We start from the raw sequence: 24,379 nt of genomic DNA on the forward strand, positions 1-24,379 counted from the left end.
ACAAGACTGTCATAACATAGTCCTTACTAATAGAGAAACTAGAAAGAGTAGTGATGTGTTGGAACACTTGTTTAAGTGTGTTATGGGTAGTATATTGGGCCAAAAATGGAAAAATTGGTCAGATGTTATTTTTTGTGATAGCTACATTGGAGAACAGTTATGCCTCCTTTTGAGGCATAACACTAATATCTTTCACTTTTTTTTTTGTTCAGTTCATCAGTAGAGTTGTGAAAAATCAAATCCAAAGGTTTAGAATAAGGAAAATTCCTCCCACGTTTGAAGACAGTGGAAGGAGGGAAGGAGTTCTTTTACTGCTGAATTTTGTCTCTTGCAATTGATTGCAAGAACTGCCCACTTAGGAAATGGGCAAGATGAGGCTGTTGGTAGAGGATGACAAGACTGTCATAACATAGTCCTTACTAATAGAGAAACTAGAAAGAGTAGTGATGTGTTGGAACACTTGTTTAAGTGTGTTATGGGTAGTATATTGGGCCAAAAATGGAAAAATTGGTCAGATGTTATTTTTTGTGATAGCTACATTGGAGAACAGTTATGCCTCCTTTTGAGGCATAACACTAATATCTTTCACTTTTTTTTTTGTTCAGTTCATCAGTAGAGTTGTGAAAAATCAAATCCAAAGGTTTGATTGCTTTGTTTTAATATGTCATACTGCTTGGGGTCAAATCCTCTTTTGTTTATTAGATATATAACTAAACCCATCAGTGGGTTTATCTACATGAAGGGTACAGCTACACACTTACTTGTCTTACCACTTTAGTATTGTTGGAAGGGAAAAGTAATTTTCAAATTCTAATGTCTTTATTTTAATTAGTTGAAGAATAACATTATCATTCCCTGAAAGTATAAGAAAAAAAAAGTCTGCATTAATAAAATATATCACTGCCATTCTCCCTGCCCTTGAAGCTTCCTCTATCTTTCATGAGCATTTTTTGAGCAAAGTAATGAGGATTCTGTGCTTTTTACTTTATACCAAAATCAGTCAAATGGATTCTTCCTGGGTGGGGAAAGGAAGCTGCTATGCAATCTTCTCTGGCTGTGTCAGTTATTACATAGGCACTGTGGGAGGTTCTCTGAATCACAGTCAGTTCTGCAGTGGGCTCCCCCTGCCCTGTGAAGGTTACAAGCAAAGAGTTAGTACTTTATTGAGAAAAAAAAAAAAATAAATAAAAACCACTTCTCTAATTGTAGGTAAGATTTGACTGCCACTGTGAAGTACTTTGAATCTGCGTAATGTAGTCTGTGTAATCAGCAGGCTTAAGCTTGCTGAGGGTACAACCTTTATAAAATCGTGTTTTGAAAGCCATCTTCTCTGACCTGTGTAGGTTATGCCCCATAGATCCTCAATGTGGTTATATGGAATTTTACTATAGAAATTTTAAGTACAAGGGTGCTTTGCCACATGTATTTCAAAGCTTGGATAGAAACAAATTGTTGCTATCAGGATGGGGATCTGGAAATGGAATCAGCAGGACAGCTCTGAGATTTAGTGGTTTGAGGCAGTAAGTGATTTTCATTCCCTTTTTTGCCTTCAGATACCATGACTTTTCTGTAGCTAGCATGTGACTGGGATATCCACAGGGTCCTGTGTAGTGCAAAGCAGTTTCTGTCTTGCTGTGGCCTGAGAACCATACAAAATTTTGACAGTCCTCTTTTCTGTGAGGTCTTGCTGTGTCTCTGGCCTTTGCATGGTATCCACAAGATAATGGCTGCCTTGCTACAGATACTTCAGTAGTTTCTGTACTTTTTCAGGGTGCCATCACACATCCAGCATAACTTATTGCAAAAGGATTGAGGTTGAATATTAGAAAAACAGCCTGCCTGCCAAAGTAGTGAAACAAGATACACAAGTGTGTTGTAGAATTTCCCTCACTGGAGGTTTTTGAGAACCATCAAAAAAATGAGAGCTGAGGATGCCTGAAGTACATGGGACACTTCACTACTGCAAGAGACTGGGCTCAGGAATCTCCTTGGTGCCTACCACTTGAGCTCCTGTTATTCTGTGGGAAAGCAACAAAGCTAGAGTTGAACAAATATTTAAGAAACAACTTCTGAAAGACTAGAATCCAGACACAAGGTTCTGTTTCATCATAATGTATGTAGCTTTTGCAAATATTAGGAAGAGACTGCTGAACTTCTCTAATCTACCACAAACACTTGCTTAAAATAGCATCATTTGGGATCTGACTGGTTTAATAGTTACCTCTGGGAAAAGAGCTTTGTCCTGAAGTTTTTACAATGCTTGTTTTCCTTCTTCACATCACAACACTGCTTCCTTTCCAGGAAGCTGACAAAAGCTCAGGTGTTGACCCTGCAGAGAGGTCATTTGACCCTGCAGATCCTTCCATAGCCTGGAGCTCTGTTAAAATAAGCATGGCTGTGTAGGGCTGTGGAAGCTGACCTCCCACCGCAGCCCTGCCTGGGATGGTTTGTCTCACCCTCCTTTCATTGAGGACAGTGTGAGGGTGTGTCACCAGAGCAGCGACCACCACCGCTGCCACCACAGGGGCTGGGCGTGCTCCGAGGAGAGGTGCAGTCAAATTGCAGGACGTGTTTGTAGGCTTGCAGCAGTGACAGTAGAGAGGTCAAGTCCCAAGGATAGCTCTTCTGATCAATACAATAATCTGATCAGTTACAATAAATTTATAATAGTAATCAAATATGTTATACCATGTATATAGTTACTTCATTTAGAAGATTTTTTCTGCTTTTTTACTTCTAGCAAGTAGCTGACTTAATATGAGATATTTCATTTTGTTAGTCTGTCAGGTGCTTAACATTAACAATGCTAATACCAGGCTGCTAATACTGCTCATTACTAACACTGTGACAATATGATCTGACTCTTACTGACACAAACTAATTTAATTTTCTGCCTACAAGTTTATCAAGTCAAGTTATGGCACAAAAATGGTTCTACGTTTTGTAAATTATTACTTTACTAGTTAGGACATGAATAGACACATTAAATTTCACGGAGTGAGCCTTTTCTCATGAATGATAGCTTTAGGATTTGCCATATGTAGAATGCATTTCCAGTTCTTTAATTTCAATTGCAGATTTGTTGACATAAGAGCATTGTGTTTAGAATGAGGCTGTTTGTTCCTCCTGAAAAATAAGACTGAAAGACTGAAATAACATTAGTTGGCATTGGTTTTTGGTCCTGTTGCCTGTGACGTCTCCTTTACAACTGAAAAAGCACTAATATCTATGTTGTGGAAAAAAGTGTGGAAGTTGAAACTTTATTTTAAAAACCTTGAGATGTGGAATTCATATTTCAGAAAACCTGCCACATAGCGATACCTATGCGGTATCGCTATGTGGCAGGTTTTCTGAATTCATATTTCAGAAAACCTGCCACATAGCGATACTTTCTGTGCGGTATTTCTACTGATATAACTTCCTTTATAAATTACAAATAAATTGTACTATCAACATTGTAGTTACAAGTTGTTGCATTGTTTTAGGAATATAATTTTTCTTTAAATCATTAATGTTACCAATAAAGAAATTGAGAGGAAGTATGAGGGATTAATTTCTGATTTGTTTGCTTTGTGGCTCTGACAGCTGTTTAAGTATAGAAATTGCTATATCCACCCTCCAAAATGAGGTCAGTACCCCATCATGCCTGTGAGCTCACAGGGATCTAAAAAGCAGACTGCATATTTATATCCATCCCCTACCGGTGGTCCAGTTCCTATAAAACAGAATTCTGTTTGTTAAATATAAGATTTATTAAACCATGCTGTATGGTCACTGAAGATGTCCGTGTGTAATTCCATGTTGTTAATACTTTAAGCTTGTGTAAATTGTCACTAATTCTGTGAGCATTGTAGAGATCAAGGGCAGAAACTTGAGGGCTTATCTTGAAGACCTTCTTAAGAAAAGTCTCTGAGTCATTTACAGGAAAATTTTGTTTGAGCAGGTTTGGAAAGTAATCGCTCCTCACCTCAACCTCTGCTGTAGCCAAGTGGATGGGCTGCAGCTGGGGCAGCACTGGGGGTTCACCCAGTCTCTTCAGGGACCTCACTCCTGGTTTTGAACACTTGGTCCAAATTATTGCCAGCCACCAAGGCTGGGACATTTCTGAAAACTAAATTGGACTTCTATGTATGCTAAAATTGCAATTGGACCATCAATGTCTGCAAGACTCTTAAGTACTTCTAGACATTAAGTCCTCCTTTATTAAGTGTATGTAATGTGGAAGTATTTGTCTGAAAAAATGTGGGGAGTTAGTGTTGTCCCTTTAGCTTTGAGTGAGCTTATGAATGTGCTCATAATAATAATTAAGTATGTAGAAAAACTTTGAGTCGTGTAAATAATCATTGCATAGCTTTATAGTGCTATTGGTTTTTTGGTTTGGGTTCTTTTAAAAAAAAAAAATAAAAGTAACAGAAGCCCTCAAACAAAATTTGTGCCTGTGACACCCCAAATCACCTCAATCTGTATGTATCTCAAGGGAAATTTTAAAATACATGTAGGCAGAATCTCTCTTTTGGACAAGAATTTAATCATTTCAAGGTAAGCATGTGTTTGAAGGCAGACACATTTGAGCCTCAGCCCATGCTACAAAGCCACCCACCATCTTTGGGATGATATACTTTAAAATGGAATTTATTCTTCAGTGTATTTAGTAAATAGCTGGTGTTATCAGACATGTCTAGACACATGTTATCACACATGTTATCACACGTCACCCATTCTGTGAGCATTTTTTTCATTTCTTTAGTAGCACTCAGAATCTTTGTTTTTGTTAACAATACAGTGTTATTGAAGGATCTGATTCTCCTATCAAACGAGAAATTTCCTGTTGGGTCTCCTAAATAAAGCAGATTTGAGATACAGTAAGCAAAATTTGTATGCTTGTTCTTTGTTTAAGAAGTAGTCTGGAAACATAATACTTCTAGAAAAATACACAGAAAAAATTCATGCTCTTTCTAGGACTGTGGTAAACTATCAACATCGTTTCTGTGCTCATCAGTAACAGCTTTATGATACATTATAGCATTTACGTTACTTCTTTTTTTTCTCTAAAAGGTATGGAATTAGATTGTTGCATGTGTTACTACTAAATAAGATTTTTCAAAAGAAAGGATATAGAAATGTGAATATATGGAGGTGTTTAGCTTTTTGCTGGTGGTGGGTTTTTTGTTGTTTTGGGTTTTGAGTGTTTTTTTTTCCCCTTTAAAATAGATTAAATTCTTAAATGCAAAATCCTGTAATGATTTTTGCCTGGAGAAATCTTAAAGACAGTATATATGCTTCTACTCTACTGCCCAGAATAGAGTTTGGGAATAATCCTTTGAGACCTTATTTGGATGCTTAATGATCTGGTTACACTCCGTTCTGAATCCTGAGAAGTCCTGGACATTGTTTCTGCCCCTTCTCACTTTCCAACATATTTTTAGACAAATAACCTCTCCTGCTTCAATCAATATCCTTCCTCTGGTTGGATATTATATAGTGCTAAAACAAAAACTCGATTTCAGTACATTCATACTGGTTAAAGTGATCAGGCTTAAATAGGATACAAAAGCTGTTAGTTTTCATCTTCAGCAATGAAACATCAGTAAAACCATTGTTCCTTTGCATTGTTGTACATTTAGGGTCAGTTGTAATTATAAAGGTTGATGTTAAGCTAGCCAGCTTTCTGGATGGTGCTTGTAAGGTAGGGATGACAGCAACGTGACACCTGGGAGATGTCCAGGGTTAACCCTTCATGCCAGAAGTGCCATGAGGGGTCAGTGTGACACCCGGGAGATGTCCAGGGTTAAAAACCCCCTTCATGCCAGAAGTGCCATGAGGGGTCAGGGTTCTCTTGCAAGGGTTTGCCTGGCAGCATCACCAGTTCCTGCATTACTGTCGTATATGACCCACACTTTGGCTTTGATGGGGCAAAAACCATTTTACTAAAGCTTCACTGTTTTTTTTCTTCCCCAAACACTAACAGTTTGGTAAAAATCCCCTCCAGATTCAGGAAAGGGATCAGCATTGCTCTCATTTAGAAGTCATCATCATCAGCAATAAAAAATGCTGGATATCCCCTCTATTTATGTGTAAGCTCTCTTGCTCTTTTTCTGCCTTATTTTTTGCATTTTTTTGGTTGTTGTCAGAATTCTGTAAGTACTCAGAGCACTGAAGATAAAACAGGGCTATGCAGGATAATCTTGTTGCAGTTAGTGCTCCACATTGAGCCCTTCTCATTTAGGCTGAAACTGTTTTAGTATGAAACAAGACCTGACACCGTTCAGCCTTTGATATTTGGTGTACAGGTCTTACTCCCCCAATCTTGTTTCCTTTGAAGATTGCTGAGCGTTATGCAGTACTTTCTTTAAAATTTTAAGAAATTACTTTTAAGTGACATAATTTCTGCTTAATGGATACTACACAATGAACAGCATTAAATGTAGTTCAGACAGTTCATTGAAGCCTCCATTTTGCAGGTATTTATGAGTTTTGTGCAATTTTTCATGCCAGATACTTCTGACTTTTATAACACTTCCCTTAGAGCTTGGATTTAAGCATGCAAGTCTTTTGAGCCTTTAAAATTGTAGGCATTATGTATGTATGTACATGTGAGTATATAAAAGCAGTTATATGCTGTTGTTTTACAAATAACTCAAGAGTTACTCTTGGCTTCAGTGAAAAGAAGTAGTGGCATCACTGGCTATGGTTTTGAAGTAAAATTAGTTCTAAATTTGCCAGTTCTCAAGTACCATCATATGAAGCCTAAACTCAATGTGCTCCATCGACAGCATTCTCCATGAACACTTGGAAATTTTCATCATTTCTTACTCCATCTTTTGAAGATAAAACGTAAGAAATGCATTTAAAAAGGATAAACTGAATAGTACAGGAGACAGAAGGACTCAAAACCAAAACAGGGAACAGAATGTACATTACATAAAGAAACGGCCTTTACTGAGGAATCTATAAACCTCTGTGACTATTTAGTAGAAATACCATGAGAAGAAATGGTTTGTATTGAAACTTGCTAATATTCTGACTATGAAAAATTCACTTTTCTGCTAAGAATAGAAATGCCATGCACCGTATGCAGTATGCTAATGGTATTTTCTAGAACCTAATACATACCTCTGTAAGACTTTTAAAAATATATTTTAAAGGCAAATTTTGTTTGGGATGGTACTATTTTCAAAAGAATACATTGAAAACACTATATTGTCTATATCATACAGATGATGGGAGTTTTCCCAAATACTCCCTGCTTTCTGCTAGCATTTACTAATCTTTGCTTTCCTGCTTGTAAACAATGAGAGATATTTGGGGAGAGCAGTGTAGCTCCCTTCCAAAGTAGGTGTCTTCAGACAGATGAATTAACATCTCTAGCATGACTGTTCACTATGAGATAAATGGATTTTAACTTAAATGTAGACTATTGTGAGTTCTACTAGAAATGAATGATTCACAACCCTGGGTATGAGCCAGAACAGATGTGATCATCTGGTTTTGAGTCACCTGGGTCAGTTCCTGCCTGATTTTATACCTGTGGCCCAAAACAGCAGTGTGGATCACAGGGTTGTTCAGGTTGGAAAAGACCTTTGAGGTCATCAAATCTGCCTTTTAACCCAGCACCTTCATGTTCAGTGCTAAACCATGTACTTAAGTGCCATATGCACACATTTTTTGAACACTTCCAGGAATGGTGACTCCACCACATCATGGGCTGCCTGTGCAAATGTCTGACCACCTTTTCAGTAAAAAAAGTTTTCCCTAAAATCCAGAGTTACACAAGATATGGCAGTGTTTTACTTGGGGACTGTGGGGAAGCGTTGCTTATATTTTTATATAGGGTCACAGTGAATAACTGGCTGAACTTAATGTTAACTTGAGGTTAATGTTGAGCTTGTGGGTGAGCTAATTTCTCCTGTGACTTATCTGCTGTGATGAAAGGCTCATGTTTGATCATCCAGTGGTCAGTCATGCACTGTAATGTCAGATGCTTGGTTAGCCTGGAGAAGAGAAGCATGAGAGGAGACCTTTCTGCTCTCTGGGAGGGTGAAGTGACAGGGGAGTTGGTCTCTTCTCCCAAATAACAATTGATAGAAGAGGAAATGCTATCAAGTTGTACCAGGGGAGGTCTAGATTAGAAAAATTTCTTAAAAATTGTGTAGGCATGTGTCTCCGTCTCTCTGCGTGCCTCCCAGTGAACCCCGGCCAGCCCCGGGTCGGCAAACAGCGGGGGGGCAGCCCCGAAGTGACCGACAGCGGGGGGACACTCTCTGGTGCCCCGAGGGTACTGAGGGCAGCTAGGCCAGTCACCTTTGCAGCAGAAGAGACGCTGGAGACATCGGTGGAGGGTAAAAGGCCGACTCTGAACAGGGGGCCAATCCAAGGTTTATTCGGAGCTCCCCAGGGAGCCCCTCTCCTCAGGGTGCGCCGTGCTCAGAGCAAGACAAAGGAGTCTCGAGGTTACATTTAAAGGGGGGGAGGAAACCGAGGGTAGATACATTTGCTGACCAATAAAGACCCTCCAGGGATACAGCCTTAGGGGATGGACATTTGGGATAGCGTATAACATCATCCTTGGGGGGCTGACCCCTGGCTTCGGGCTAATCACTCGACAGCTTTGACCGAAAGATCTAGATAGAAGGGATGGGATGCTGAGTGACTGACAGAGAGCCAGGGCGGGGATTTGGGGGATGATCTCAACACAGGAGAATGGATACATAGGTAGAGGAAGGGGGTACAAAAAGGGGTACATCATCAGGGAGAATAAGGGGGTACAAAATCCAACTATTACAAAGTATTACAAAGTATAAAAGCGCGCTGCAACAGGCATGCATTAGAACAGGTTGCCTGGGGAAGTTACCATCCTTGGAGATATTTAAAAGACATGTAGATGTAGCAGTTAGGGACATGATTTAGTGGTGGCCTTGGCAGTACTGGGTTAGTGGTTAGACCAAGAGATCTTAGAGGTCTTTTCCAGTCTTAATGATTCCATGATTCTATGATTCCATGCTGCTCCGAGCCCTGTAAACGAGTCGTGCTGCTGATGACGAGGTGGGGATTGCACACAGGGGGTATGAGAGGTGAGGTGTGGCAGAGCTAATGCTCTTAAACACGCAGTTCCTCTGTGCACTTCCACTCTGAAGCAGGGCATGGTGCATGGGTTTGGCCAAGCGCCAGTCTTTAGTGATAAAAGGGGAACAGCAGACTGACAGCAGAGACTGTTTGAGGGCAACTGGCTAAGGGACTTCCAGCATTATCCAAGACAGACCAAGAAAACTACATTTTCTAACAACAGTTAGAGGATCCTTCTCACACACAGTGATGCTGTTTGTGTGGAAGTGATTTTTGATAATTGAGGCCTGCCATTTTATCTGATACTTTCAGATGCATTGCTTGTATCTGTTTTCAAGTCAGTGCATTTCTGAAAAGGATACTGTTTCATTATTTTATTTAAACTGTAATTATTAGAAGGGAAACAATGGAATTTCATTAAAGAATTAAATAAAGAATTGAAACTAATGCAGTGAAAGTAGTTTTAAAACTTTGTTGGTAGAAACAAAGCAAACAAACAAAAAAAACCCAGTGTCATGATACTTCTTTTATGTAGCCAAAACGAAAGGAGGATTTTACATGCTTACTAAAAAGTTCATTTTATACTTCCTCTACCGTTAAATCTCATGTACAATTGGAATAGTAGTTGATTAAGAAGAACAACTTCTTTCCCTTGAACATTTTGCTGAGCATGTATTAGTCTCAAAGTGTGTTATTGGAGCCTGAAGCTCAGATCTCAATCAGGAATTCTAATAAGTTGTCAATTCTGGATGGAATTTTTGTTCTGCTTGATAATATGTATTTTTATGCTGCTTTCTTGCACTTGTATCAGCACTTTCTGAATGTACAGGGACATGGGGATGTTGGGATCTTTTTCTTCTCCTGAAGATCAAGTGATGTGGAAGTCTGATCTGTTAGGAGAATCTAACTGTATAATTACTGTTAAGAGGTTGTCAGTGTACTTGATAGTGATAAAGTGTAGAGGACTTAATCCCAATTTAGCATGAATTTACAGATGAAGCTTTAAAACAACTAGAAGTTCCTGTGCTAAGCAATGAAAACCTTTGCCCTCTGCTAATTGCTGCTAAAAATGAATTAAAATTTTGCAAAACTTTAGGAAGTTCTTTTGCACTGCTGGGTACAGAGGATTATTATTTTTGAAGAATATCTACCTGTGCATAGCATTTGAGTTTCCCCAGACTTGTGTCTGTGGCAGGCAGTGCTTATTGTTTCTCCCTGTGTTTCAGCCCCCAAGGACAATGAAGAGCGCGTGTTCCGGGAGCGGATGCGCCCCAGGAAGCGCCAGGGTGCCGTGCGGCGCAGGGTGCATCAGGTGAATGGACACAAGTTCATGGCCACCTACCTTAGACAACCAACATATTGCTCGCACTGCAGAGACTTTATATGGTATGGAGTAACTTTGGCTTTGCTTTCTTTGAAACTTTGAGTTGGGGAGTTGGCACACCTTCCTGTTGCGCTGCAGTGAAAATGGGACAGAGCAGTAGTCCTTTTCCTCTTTGTTTTGACATTAACCTGCCAACAGTGTTGCAAGTGATAACAGAAGGTTGTTAAACTTCCATCACAAACATTAGAATTTGGTTGTATTTGGGGTTCTTCTCCTTTGAGCCACAAAGTTCCATATTTCCCTATCCAATGCACACTAAATTCCATGTAGACAACCGGTCTAGTATTATGTAAGACCTAAGTATAGATTCAAACTTAACATTAGACCTTTACATTCTGTCACCTTTACAGTGACAGAATTCTTTGTTATATGATTAAGAACCATCATATTTCTTCTAAGAAATGCAAAGCTTCTTTGCATCCTACTGAGGTTAATGGAATATGGACCGGAATAGTTAATGGAACAACTTCTAATGACACAGAAATTTTGGTGCTCAGTGTACAGGGTCTTTATTATTACAATGTAAACCAAGAATTCCCCTTTAGAAATTATTTGCATTATTTTGAGTATTTTCAATTTTCAGATAGGGAGAAGTGGTGCAGACATTCAGTTTTCAGTTGTTTTTCAGGAACTCCTAATATTTTCCAGAGTGACCTAGAGACACTGATTTGCACAGTTCTGTAATCGACAGTAAATATTTCTTAGGAGTGTGTAATAAATCAGTCTTTCTTAATGTAAAATGACATGAAATGTGCATAAACTCAGCTGCATTCCTCTAAAAAGTGTCTGGGGGTTGCACTTTATGTTGGCTAAGGCGATTTCAAGCAATACTGACAATCTGTCTATTTAGAGGTCTGCTTGATGATGGTTTATTCTTTTGTCCCCTTTCCATGCACCCTTTGGCTTTGTCTGTTTTGCTGTAGTAAATCTGTCTGTACTTCTGACTGCCTTCATGGTCTCTTATCCTTCCTGTTACCTCTCAGCACCTGAAATGTTCCTACTTGGACCTGATCTCAGTCCAGGTGTGAAATTATCAGATGATTGGTTATGAAAAGCTTTTCTTTAAACATGTGCACATCTAGTAAAGGGAAGGAAAAAATATTTTCATTTTTAAGAATATTTCCTCTTAATTTTCTAAAACATTTTATTATTTTTCAGGGGTGTAATAGGAAAACAGGGATACCAATGTCAAGGTAAGAAAAATTCTACATAAGGACAGTTTAAATATATTTATTATAAGTAATAAGATACTTTTATCAGGCATTGTATATGTACAATGCTAAGAATTTAGCACACGATCATTTGAATAAGTTTGTCTCAGTCTTTGCATCAAGTCACAGTAATTTTTTTCAAAAGTGTTGGTCTTAAGCATCATATATGAAGTAGGAGCTCAGCTAACAGCCCTGAAAATCAGATCCCAGATATATCTTCATGTATATGCATCTAGGGAACCGTATCTGCGTATCTCGGCTTTTTCATTTTTCAAGTCTTGTATTTTAAAATTGAGAGCTCTTTATTCTGCTTAAGATTCTGTGTTTAAAAATTCCAGGTAATTGCAAAGACTGTCATTTAAATAGATGAGATAATTATAGAGGTCATCATTACAGAAGGTTATAGCAAAGACTGCACAAGTGCTTCATTTTCATCTCCCATTTTTCAGCTCAATTTCTTGTGCTTCTACTTCTTTATGCCTCTTGGGATGATGTGTTAGTACTTAAGTCTCATCTAACAAGAAGAAACCATTGAGTTAGTGATGATTTTTCAGTTAGAAAAGGCTTGCTACGATCTCAAATAAGTAAATGCCATTTTTAAATAGAGCTTTACACGCTTTAATAAGAATTACTGTATTAAATCTCATAGTAAATAAATAAATGTCAATTTTTATAGATCTTTACATGCTATAAGGAACAATTACTTTATTAACACACAGAAGTATCTGGAGAGGTACCTTGACTTCTGATCTAATTTTTTTTTTCTTACAACAACAACCCAAACAGGAAGAAGTGAAATTTTTACTTCACTGTGAGGGTTTTTACTTTGCTTAATGACCTTGAATTTTACAGTATGATAGACCTAGTAATTCTCTGTCATATCTGCAAATGTTATTCATTGATTAAGTAATCAGGATGTATATTAGCAAAAAATGTTTGCCTTCTGAAACCTTTTACTGCTATCAACTTAGGATGATGTGTTACAGAAAGAATATTTGACCTTTTTTGTTCTATTCTTTTGACTTTTACAATGAGTTATCTTCATATCTGTTTTCCTTTGAAAGCTCTTTAAACAGGAATTGTTTTTGTTATTGTGTCTCATGTAATGTGGAGATCATGGACTTCATCAGATAAACAAATCACATATGTAAAAATCAAGACAAATTGCAGTCAACATTTCAGAAAGTAATTTGTAGTTTTACAGATGAGATATTTGGCAGATGTACTTTCGTTATCTCAAAATTCTTTGGTCTTTTGAAAGTCCATTATCTTCTGTTTTTGTAAACCAATTTATTTCATAGGACTCACCAAATCACCACCGGTCACTTGCACACTTTCAAGTCCCAGTGGTTCTAGTCTTCTGAGATCAGACTTCTGCTTTAAAATTAATCTTCATGAAATCTCATTCTTGTATCTGTTTTTGTCTTTCTAGTTTGCACTTGTGTAGTTCACAAGAGATGCCATGAACTTATAATAACGAAGTGTGCTGGCTTAAAAAAACAGGAAACTCATGATGAGGTAAATGTTTATAAATTAATTTTTCTATATAAAATTCTGTCTTTGATCTGTTCAAAATAGTATCATCTCCTCTGTTTAATCAATAGATGCTACAGACTTTTTTGTGCCCTTCTGGTCATTTTGTGGTGTAGCATTTACTTTGGAATGCTAGATTGCTATCACAGTTTTATTTACATGGGAATTATCATACAGAAATTTATTTCTAATTGATTTACTTTCTGTAACACCTGAGCTCAAAGTTTCAGAGAGCTCTTTCCACTCATTTTCACTTTTAACATTCTCTCTCCATTTCTGAGTTAATACCATTCTTGTCAGTTTAATTCAGAAGAAGCAGGCTGGGATCCCTCATTCCCTGGCTGCATTTTGTGTGGCTGAGCCATCAACAGCTGGTTGGAGAGCTGGGGTGCTTGGGTGGGTATCTGACACCAACATACACAACTGACCAATTTGCTTGCAAATTCTCACCTCAACAAACATCCAAACTGTCAAAATGTGGTTATGCTTTCTTAAATAGTTGCAGCCCTTGGGTATAAACAGCGAATGCTTTTTCTTACACAGAAGTTTTTGGTTTGTGCTTCAACAGAAAAGCAAATGTATGCTCACTGGCCTGTTGTTTTGTGCAACAGCAAGGGCATGTTGTCTTTCACCACAGGCTTAGGTGAGGTGGTCTTTGGGTGATCACAGTTCCTTGGCCACGCAAAAAAACCCCTACATTTCATCATTTTATTTGTTAAAAACCTGCATTCATATGGTTGAAAAAGCCTGCCTTTAAGTTACAAATCAGAGTTGTATGTAACAGGGCAGTTGTAATCTATTCTTTAGACTTCAGCATGAGTTTGACTGAGGCACTAACTTATGATCTCATTTTTTCTATGCAATTCACTAGCATTTTCCTTACTGGGACCATTCTGTAATATCTGGTCCACAACCAGTATTTTACATCCAAAATGTGATAACATGCATACAATTGTGATAAAGCACTGTGTTGGGCTAGTGCTGGTTTTGTGTAGTACTCACAGGAATATACAAAATCTTGTGCAGGTTTATATTCCCAGGCTCCAGACTGGTGGAGACTTGCATACTTTGCTGATAGTCTCATTGTTTAGAAGGGGTACTAGATCACTGGAGAAAAGCCAGCGGTAATAGAAAAGGGAAGGAAAAACATAAAAATAAATCTCCTGCAGTGCAATGGCCACTCTGAAAACTTATCAATGACATCCTTAATTAGTAAGTAATCATACCTTGGAATCCCTGAACACAACAGGTTATCATTGTCATTATCATAATCCAAAGAAGAGTGGGATATGAAAAGGTAAAGGGTTTATGATATATTTCTTTTTCTAGTCCTGTATTAGTTTGGCCTCGTGTTCCTAAAACAATTGGGATTGACTTCCTTGCCTTCCACATTGAGATCTTTCCTGATAGCTATGTATTTGTTGTTCCCAAAAGTACGAGGAAGTAGACTTTAGTCTTTATCTCTTGGACAACAGCAGCCCTTCCCCCTCTTTTCCCCAGATAAAGTAGTGACAAGAATTCTGGAGTTGGAGTGTATCTAGTGCAATGGTCATCATCTGAGCACAGATCTATTTAATCTCATTTGAATTCTGTGTGGTTTCAAAATGCAACAGGGCCTCATTGTACACTGATTGCAAAGAAATTAATTAAAATGAAATGTGCTGTGCTGTCCTTTTTCAGCAAGTGGGATCCCAACGTTTCAGTGTCAACATGCCTCACAAGTTCAGCATTCACAATTACAAAGTGCCCACCTTCTGTGACCACTGTGGTTCATTGCTCTGGGGTCTTTTGAGACAAGGTTTACAATGCAAAGGTAAGCTTCAGAGCTTTTCTTTTTCTTTGTGAGTGACTTGGAGACTTGGAAAGATTTCAAGTCGCTATGTCAGCATGTACAGAAATAAATAGAAAATAAGCAGTGGAGCAATGTAAGGATTTCCATAATGGTTAGAATATGGTCTTTACCCTGTTGGCAATACCAGTCAGTAACAGTTGCAGAGGTCAGATGTTAAGAAACACATTTTTCACTCACTCCTGTGTAGGTTTATTGCCACACAGGATATTAGAAGTTAACAGAAGATGATGATAAGCAGGACAATTAACATAGCTTCAGTTTATATGCCTTTTGTGTTTTCAAGTTTGTTAAACTTTTTTAACATCAATATTCCATCTACTTTTCCCTTTAATACCATTTTCAAAAATTGCTGTTTTGTATTGGTTAGAGTAGGTAGAACCACTCCTGTGTGCACATGTCCATAATATGAGGTATTCTGATACCCAACTAAATCATCCTTTGTGATGGTCTTCTTAGCCCCTCTATTCCAGAAAATAAAGGATTTATTATGTTCTGCCACTTAAGGAATATGTACTCTGTGCAGGATATGTATGTGAAAATATGGCTGGAAGGTGCATTTGTGTCATTTTAGTTGGGTTCCAAATGTTGGGTTCCAGATCTTATTGTTTCGGGCAGGTCCATGTAAGGAGTGAGAAAAGAGTACAAACAATTGTGAAGCAAAGTAGCATTTTAGAAATAGTTAATGAAATACTTCCATTTGTAGGTGGAGGGAAATTATGTAATGAAGGAAATGATTATCAGGTTGTTAGGAAGCAGTGCCTAGTGGAATGATATGCATTTTCATTTTGTTATGCCTTAGGAATGGATAGGTCCATTGTCATAAATACAAAAATCATGTTGTGTAGTCCTCTCAACATCAGAAACATGGGATCACATCTCATGTATAAATACATTATCTATAAAAATACACCCTTTGCAGTATTTAGGATGACACATAAGTATAGGTGAAGGTCATGATCATGTCATGGTGGTGCTTCATGTCACAAGTTGCTGAGCAGCAAGGGAAAGAAGAAATTTCACAGCAAAGTTATACACAGTGAGACTTCTGAAGTTCAAGCCTTCCCTTGTGATTCCAGCTAGTGAACAGTGAGGAAATGTTAGACTCTAAATGCTATTTGCACCTATTGAAGATTTTGCTCAAACGCTGTCTTAATTATAATAGAGATGCATTCAGTGGAGGCTCTTCAGTTAAATCTGGGCTTTTTCCTCTTTGATTTTATTTTTTTTAACCAGAGCTGTAGTATCTCTCTACCTAATTTGGGCCATATGAATTCTCTTTAATGTTCTAACTCGAGTACCATACTGTTCATTTGGTCTTAACTGTTGTTTCTCACACTGTGCAGCAGATGCATAGAAACAATAGTGCAGAGAGTCTGTGTTGCTTTTTTCATGTTCATAAAATTATTGCCTATAAAAGTGCAGTGTTCTCTGCATGAAATCTAGAACTCACCTGAACTGAAAATGTCATTTTGCTTGGTTTTCTCTCTTTAACAAGTGCTGAGTGACTCCTTCTTCAGAGGTGTACTTCCTTGCCCAGTGTGGTTATTAACACCATGAAGAGCATATAACAGAGATTTATTCTTCTTCAGGTTTTTTTCAGTGGTTATTCCTGTGCATCTTTTTGCAAAATACATTCATGAAGTGGGACTGAACTAAATTTTCCTGCTATTTCAAGCACTTTGGCTCCTCAGTCTCCTCTTCTATGGATCCTAGTTCAGACATTTTACCTACTGCTGAGATTTTGTCACTGAATATACATTCACTGAAAATGTCATGTTTAGCTATTTCTTTTTTATCTTCTTGTGAGCTGAAATGTACTTAAAATGGAAAGTCACCAGCTTTCTGAAACACATGGTTATGACCAGATTCAGTGCCTCTCTCAGGCAAATGTGGTTTTCTTTCTTAATGGGCTGTACAACGAAAGCTTTGCTGGTGAAAAATATAATGAAATTTTATAAATACATACTTTCATAATTCACTTTTCTCTAACAAATAAAGAAGTGAGAAATCTGAACAATTGAATATTAATGTGGGATTTTATCACACTTGCAGCTGTGCTCCCTTTATGCCTCTCTCCACAAGAGGGCACTGAAGTCTCAGATAAAATGTTATCTGGTCCTAACAAATCCACTCCACGAGTTTTAATGGAGCTGTGTTCTTGCCTCTGCCCCATAATCTGGAAGCAAAGTAGCCTTTTTTTTTCTCCTTGTAATAATATAATCGTTTCAGGAGATTTAAGGGAAAGAGCTTAGTAACAGGATTGCCATCTGAATAAAGTAGGTGTCTAACCCTTAATTTTTATTAAAACTTAAAGCTCTGTCAGTTTTATGGCTGCCTACCTTAGAAGCTAATCTACTTCAGTGAAATAGTGTAAGAAGCAATAATACATAAGGATTTAATGTTGTGTTTTCCATAATGGGCAGTTAAAATCCAAGATCTGAAGGACTTTCCTTCTAATTCAAATTAATTTAAAAGTTACAGGATGATTCAATAGTTTCATTTGTCCTTGTGTCTGTTCTGGGCACTGTATGAAAATACAACTCTACATTATCATATCAGAAGAATGATAATCACGTTAATAGCTTTATATTAGCATTGAAGTATGCCTTCAAATCCAGCTAAGTGTTTTCCTACTGAGATTGTGTTTATTTGAAAAAGTTATTGATAGGTCCATTAAGATCTGATTTAGGTAAGGCAAATGAATGCCAAGACAGTATTTCATTTACTGGATTACTTTGTATTTCATTGTAGTTTGCAAGATGAATGTACATCGACGCTGTGAAACAAATGTGGCACCAAACTGTGGAGTGGATGCTAGAGGCATAGCTAAAGTTCTTGCAGATCTTGGAGTCACTCCAGATAAGATCACTAATAGTGGGCAGAGGAGGAAAAAGGTAATTTTACTATATATTGTCACATTAAAAAAAAAAAAAAAACAGATAAGTGTGACTGTATTGTAATTTTATTAGTTGGAATTCAATCCTACTCAAATTACTTGCACAGTAATTTTTTAATATGTCAGTACCTAAGACTTAAGGGTTTTTTGTAAGTGTAAATCACCTATTCTGAACTTTGATATGAAATTTATTTTGACCTGGTACGAGATTGCAGATCTCTAGTCTATAATTCCTGGAAGGATTTTGAGGAAGGACATTTGACAGACAGACAATGTTTGGCAACAGTTAAAAACATAAATATCTGGTGTGGCTCAGAATTGTCATTGAATAATTCATTGATTGATTAGCAGACAGCACTACTCCCTCCATAGTGTTGTAGTGATAAACAAGCAATGTGCTGATTCTCATGAAGAGGAGATGTTTGCCAGATTACAGTTCTAGAGTTTTCATGCCTTTTGTAGGAATGACCAAGCTGTTGTAGAAATAAAAAGCATAGATCACCCCAAGTACATCTAAAACTGATGGAGTTATACCTGAGTGATGTGTACTGGGTGAGAATGGGCCCACACTTTGTATCTCTGTTTGCATGATTGTCACAACAGACCCATTGGTCTCACAGAAAAAGGCAATTTGTGCCGTAATTTCTTTCAATGTTGACAGTTGCTTTTGTTAATTTTCCTGCTTAGTGCACACTGGGATCCCCTGTAAGATGTTTTAAAATGTTACAGAAATGTAGGAAACTCGAGGGTGAATTAATTGATCTGACACTCCTGGGAAAAGGTGTTGTCATATTGTTACTGCATGAGGTAGTTTGCAGTGCTTGCTGATGCATGTTGCAGTTAAATGTATTTACTGGATGAATTTGAATACAGACTAATGGTGGCTTCTTAAAACTTTCCCACTCACTGGGTATATACACTGCATTTATTTCATCTTAAGAAACTGGTTTTTTTTCAGTTGCCTGTTTTATCTCTCTTTGTATTATGGCTTCCATTTCATGTGATGCCATCTACTGTATGGCTGAGGCTCTGCCAGTGAGAATCCATAGGGATAGAAGATCTTCGCTTTCCTTCATACTTCTACTTTTGAACTAAAGTTGTTGAATTACATTTCCTCATGGCGCAGGAAGATCACCCCTTTTGGAATTGTTCTTAGCTAATTGCAGGTGCAGAGACTCAACCACCAGTTCCAGGATGCGCGTCATCAGAAGAAGATAGGTCGAAATCAGCACCAACATCTCCATGTGATCAAGGTCAAACAAATCTTTTTACTTCCTATCTAACATATTTTGTCGCACATTTTCCTAGAGTAAAAAAAAAAAATCTATGATCATAAACCTCTGTAGATGCAAATGAATAAAGCAGTTACTACCAGAAATTGAAGCATTTAAAGTTATGAACTGTAAAATCTTTTCTAAAAAGGCCTGCTTCTCATTTAATTCAAATATGTGAAAATAAGTGGCTTTTAAAGGGAAAATTATAAAACAATCATCTTAAGGTATTATTAAGCTTACTATATGGGTCCCTGTCAACAAAATATATTTATGGAAGTAGTTTATGTATTCTCTTGTAAGACTGGAAAATATTTTAAATAGTAACACAGAACTTGAGAGAGCCTTTATTTACCTGAAAACCCATCTGTTAATAAGTTTTTGAGTTAAAATTGACTCCTTGTAATTCCATGTTGAATGTTAGTAGTAATAAATCTTGCATCCGGACAGGCTATGCTAGCATGTCCATGTGATGTCTAGAGGCTTCTTAAAACCAAGCTTCCTTTCAGCAATTTATTTCATACATAGATTTGGGCACAGGCATTTTAATCTTCCCTGATATGACCTGATTTCGTTGAGCTGAGCAGCTGATTGACAGAATGTGTATGTCAGCAGCATTTTTTGAGTCTGGTCTAATTGTTTTTAAAAATTAGAAATCTGTGACCTCTGAATCCAAAACTGATTTAAATTTGTCAACCTTTTGGTTTCACAAAACATTGTTTTCATAAAATGATAATTTTTAAAAATATCTGATGTTTTATTTAAAATAAGAACAAAGAATTTGTCTAAATTCTCCTTGTAATTTGACCTTTATAGCTGTGCAGTAAAGTTTTTGCTTCCAAGGTCATCAGGCAGAAGTGCCATGCAGAAGCTTGAGGACTGTTAGTCACCAGGGCTCTCTGTATTTAATACTGAGAAACCTTCAGAACCATTTAGCAGATCTACACAATTGCTGCTTGAAGCAGCACTGGGAAGTGGTCAAACACTTTATTGGCAGGCATCTGATAACAGCTGGAGCTGAATAAGATGCTCCATTCATGTTGACTTCATGGACTGGGACGCCCAACTGTCCTTTGAACTTTTGGAGACAGCTCTAAAATACTTAAGCAGGAAGATGAGTAAGTGCTACAGGAAGATAGGGATATTCAAAACAAAGTACTTCTCTGTGGTACAGGAACACCCAAAGTCACTAGAACAACTATTTGGCTACTATTCTGACTTATCTTTCAAGTTTTGGATATGTCATCTTCTTAAGTTCATTTTAAAAGGCCGCCCTTCCTGTTAGAGCAGGGGTTTGGCTGATTACTGTAAGGTGGAGAAGCAGTTTGCTAAACATGTATCATTAACCACAGAATGCTCTTAACCACATTCAGCATTCAGAGATGATGAATGTCCCTTCCCACACTGATACAGACTAACACAGGCTGGTTTTCTGACAAAGTTGGTCAAAACTAATTTTTCCTTGCATTTCCGCAGAAATCAAAGAGCTGGAAAACAACATTAGGAAAGCATTATCTTTTGACAATCGGGGAGAAGAACACAGAGCAACAGCTACAACATCAACAGACAACCAGCTTAACAAACCTGGGGAGAATGGTGAAAATGGGGAGGTCAAACAGGCCCAGAGCAAGAGAATAGGTCTTGAAGAGTTCAACTTCATCAAAGTATTAGGAAAAGGCAGCTTTGGAAAGGTGGGTAGCTTTTTTTTCCCTTCTTTTCTTCTTTTATTTTTTTTTTTTTTTAAGCTAGTGTTCAGGGGTGGTCTTGACTGTACCGATTTGGAAGTGTTCATATTGACATTCAGAAAGTGCTTCCAGCCTAGGGGCTTTCTTTTACCCAGCAGGTCAAAAGTATCAGTGTCCTGGTGAGCTGGCCTTGTCTGTGCTTTAGCTCACTTTGTTAACTATGGTTAAGCCTTTTGCAACAAAATGCCAGTGTTTCATTACAGTTACATACATACTGTTCAACAAAATTGCTTGTGGTCAAGCAGAAAAAATCAGGTCAGGAATAATGCTGTGGGGTTAATTCACGTTCTTGATAATTCCCAGTTTACTTATTTCACAGAACATTGTGCATACTTGTTTTTCCTCAGTGGGTGTGTTCATTGCTGGAGGAAGCAGAACTGAAGCATTTCCACTCAGATATGATGGGGCTTAGACAGCTGCCCAAAATACAGCGTAAGCAGCAGAGATGTAACTCACCAGAGTTCCCGTAGTAGGGAATTGGTGAGGGTGGAAGGGGCATTGCTGTGTTTACAAGGCTTACAGGTTTTCTTTCCACACTGTTGTGCACCATGGAATCAAAGAGGTGGACAGAAATATGAATCTGTTTCAGAAGTACACTCTTCCTTCCTTGATATTATGGGAACTTCACATGCTGGGGAGCAGGTCTGAAGCAGTTCTTTTGTGTCCCTGTTTTCTAATCCTTTCTCTGAAAATTATCCTGGCTCCAAGCCATAAGTGACCTTAAACAGAATATAGGGCCTGAATCTTAAACAATAGTAGTAGTTAAAATCAACAACTTGAAAGCAGCTGGAATGGTAACTTTGGATTGTATACAAAGTCCATCACACTCAAATCTCACTACCAGAAGTGGGAGATAAAAGTGGGAAATAAATTTCTGTTTTACATCAACTTCCTTCCTTGTTTAGTTTTTGAGACCTCACAAATAGGTACTCATTAAGATACTTAACTAACAAACAGAACAGATACCTTCTGTTTCTAAAATTACAGTACTTTACTTTTTATTTTATAAATTGCATCTTCATTTAGCCAAGTATGTGACTGCCTTCTATTCTCTGTGCAGTCAAACTCATATGAAACCCTAAATTTATGGCATCCGTTGTTCATACGTAAAGAGACTTTTTCTTTGGTTTAGGTAATGTTAGCCGAGCTAAAAGGAAAAGATGAAGTATATGCAGTGAAAGTCTTGAAGAAAGATGTCATACTTCAAGATGATGATGTAGACTGTACAATGACAGAAAAGAGAATTCTGGCATTAGCACGGAAACATCCATATTTAACACAACTTTACTGCTGCTTCCAGACAAAGGTAAGCTACATGAGTCTTTTACCAGTTTCTGCCCAAGGAATAACACTGATTATTTCCAGACTGAAAGAAAACAGCATTAAAAGTACGGTAATATTTTGAAAATATTTCTGGTAAGTTTTTGGCATTTCAGTGGTATTTTACAGGAGTACTAGCTGCTGTTAAAAAGCATAACTACTATTACCTTGCAAGTACCAGGAGATGGCAGTAAATGAGTTTAAAATTTTTTAAAACCCACATGCATAAAATACACAAAAATGGCACCTACTGAGGTGCCATTTTCTGTTTCTTTGGTACATTAATGGGGTGTATCATTTGTTGATTTAAGTACAAATGTTTTTAGTATCCAGTGTGCAATACTTGTGTGTAGAATTGCAGAAAAGCAATGACTAAAAGATCTTCTATCAAATTTGTCAGGAAAGATGAATAGCGCAGTGGGAAAGCCATAGGAAAATGGCTAGTATCATCCAGATTATAGTGGTTTGAATATAGAAACAGCAAACAATAGGTTTATACAGTTCTTAAAATAGTGAAAATGTGCTAGCATTTTATATGCTTTGACGTTGGCACAAAGCAGTAGCCCAGGAAGGCGTGTATGTCTGTGGAGGGTGTTTCACATTCAGAATTTTATTATATGTGTAAACATACTCTTAAAATGTTTTAACATATTATTTTAAAATTTATAGCTAGAATTAAGCATGTCATTTCAGATGAAAGAAGTGATTAAAATACTGTAGTGGGGTGAGGAATAAGCTCTGTGAACAGAAAGGGAATTTTAGGACTGAGTGCACTCCTTGGAGTGTAAATAAATATATCAGCAGCCTGATGTGGAACATTGGTAGAGATCAGTAGTACATTAAGGAAATTATGACAGATGGTTCTTCTGCTACTCCTCTGATTTCCTAGAGATTTCTTCCCTCTTTTCTACCATGCTTTCTTCCTTCCTCCCTGCTCTCCAAAGCCTTTCATCAAAGATACACAGAAGTTCTTCTCACTGCCTTCTCTCTTCCCAGATCTCTTAACTGAGAGAAACTGTAGTTTGTGGCTTTTCTTGAGCTCTGAGGAACTCATACTGAAGTGGTTTATAGTTACAAGTCATAGACTAGTGTCTCTTATCAAACAATCAAAACTACACCTAGCAATACCTAATCAAATTAAAAATCCATAGTTGAAAAATTGAAGGGTTTTCATGAGCATGTCCTATGAACAATGTACAAGGAATTTAGTTTCTAAAGGAACGAAAATACCAAACACCAAAATACATGAAAAAGCAAAGGCAATATTTCTGCTAAAAGCATTCATTTTTTATGAATGGCAACAAATTAAAATGTACCAAGTACATTAGTCACTGAATGATTTTCTCAGGTTCAGTAGAAAAACAGGTAGAGAAACTTGCTTGAACAAACCTATTCTGTGGTTGAAATAGCTTCATTGAGTCAAAGGCTGTAGTACAATAGGTTTGAAGTGTATTTCACAGTAGAATATAGTTACTTATAGCTGCTATTGTGTGCCATGGCATGGTGGCTGTACTTTGCAGAACTGGTCCCTGAAGTGATCATGCTGGAATTAAATTTTACATTTCAAGTAGAGCGTATTTGTCGTATACACCCTGACTTAATGGGAAGGTTGACTCAGTATTCATTGTCAAAGCACTCAGAGGTTGTCTCTATGTAATGAGATTACTTGCTTTGTTCCTCTTCCACAAAAATGCAGATGTAGAAGTTTGACTTTGTATGCTGCAGTGTTTTCCTTCAGTAATCAGCTGAAGACACTGCAGAAAATTTGCCTAATATGCGTTTTACAGTAAGTACATTTCAGTATTATTTATTTTTTACATGGAGCAGGCTTTTCATTAGTGTCATTTACTGAATGAATCTATTATTATCATGGCAAGTAAGGGATAATATTTTAAATTACTTTGGAATTCAGAAATTGGGTCAAATAATGCCTAACACTGACATATATCATATGTCATACATTATATGTACGCACAAACATTATATGTACACAAAAACCAGACATTAAATGTGGGTTTTTAGCCCTATATATTTAATTTATTTTAACAATTCCATCTAGCTTCCTTACTTTAAAGAAATATTCTTGAGACTGATAGTTCTCATG

At 37.4% G+C, this 24,379-nt stretch overlaps 1 protein-coding gene across 1 annotated transcript in view; it reads left to right on the forward strand.

Annotated features, from left to right (window-relative positions):
- PRKCE (protein kinase C epsilon) overlaps window positions 1-24,379 on the forward strand; it is a 286,716-nt gene that overhangs the window by 165,287 nt on the left and 97,050 nt on the right. The window contains exons 3-10 of the mRNA XM_041413572.1: window positions 10,290-10,449; window positions 11,606-11,640; window positions 13,091-13,176; window positions 14,872-15,004; window positions 17,795-17,937; window positions 19,096-19,192; window positions 20,687-20,901; window positions 22,088-22,261. Of these exons, the coding sequence (XP_041269506.1) occupies window positions 10,290-10,449; window positions 11,606-11,640; window positions 13,091-13,176; window positions 14,872-15,004; window positions 17,795-17,937; window positions 19,096-19,192; window positions 20,687-20,901; window positions 22,088-22,261 (1,043 nt within the window). The remainder of the gene's footprint in view (window positions 1-10,289; window positions 10,450-11,605; window positions 11,641-13,090; window positions 13,177-14,871; window positions 15,005-17,794; window positions 17,938-19,095; window positions 19,193-20,686; window positions 20,902-22,087; window positions 22,262-24,379) is intronic.

Source organism: Onychostruthus taczanowskii, unplaced genomic scaffold (assembly GCF_017590055.1).
Source record: "Onychostruthus taczanowskii isolate IOZ18803 unplaced genomic scaffold, ASM1759005v1 scaffold42, whole genome shotgun sequence".
NCBI classification, from domain to species: domain Eukaryota; kingdom Metazoa; phylum Chordata; class Aves; order Passeriformes; family Passeridae; genus Onychostruthus; species Onychostruthus taczanowskii.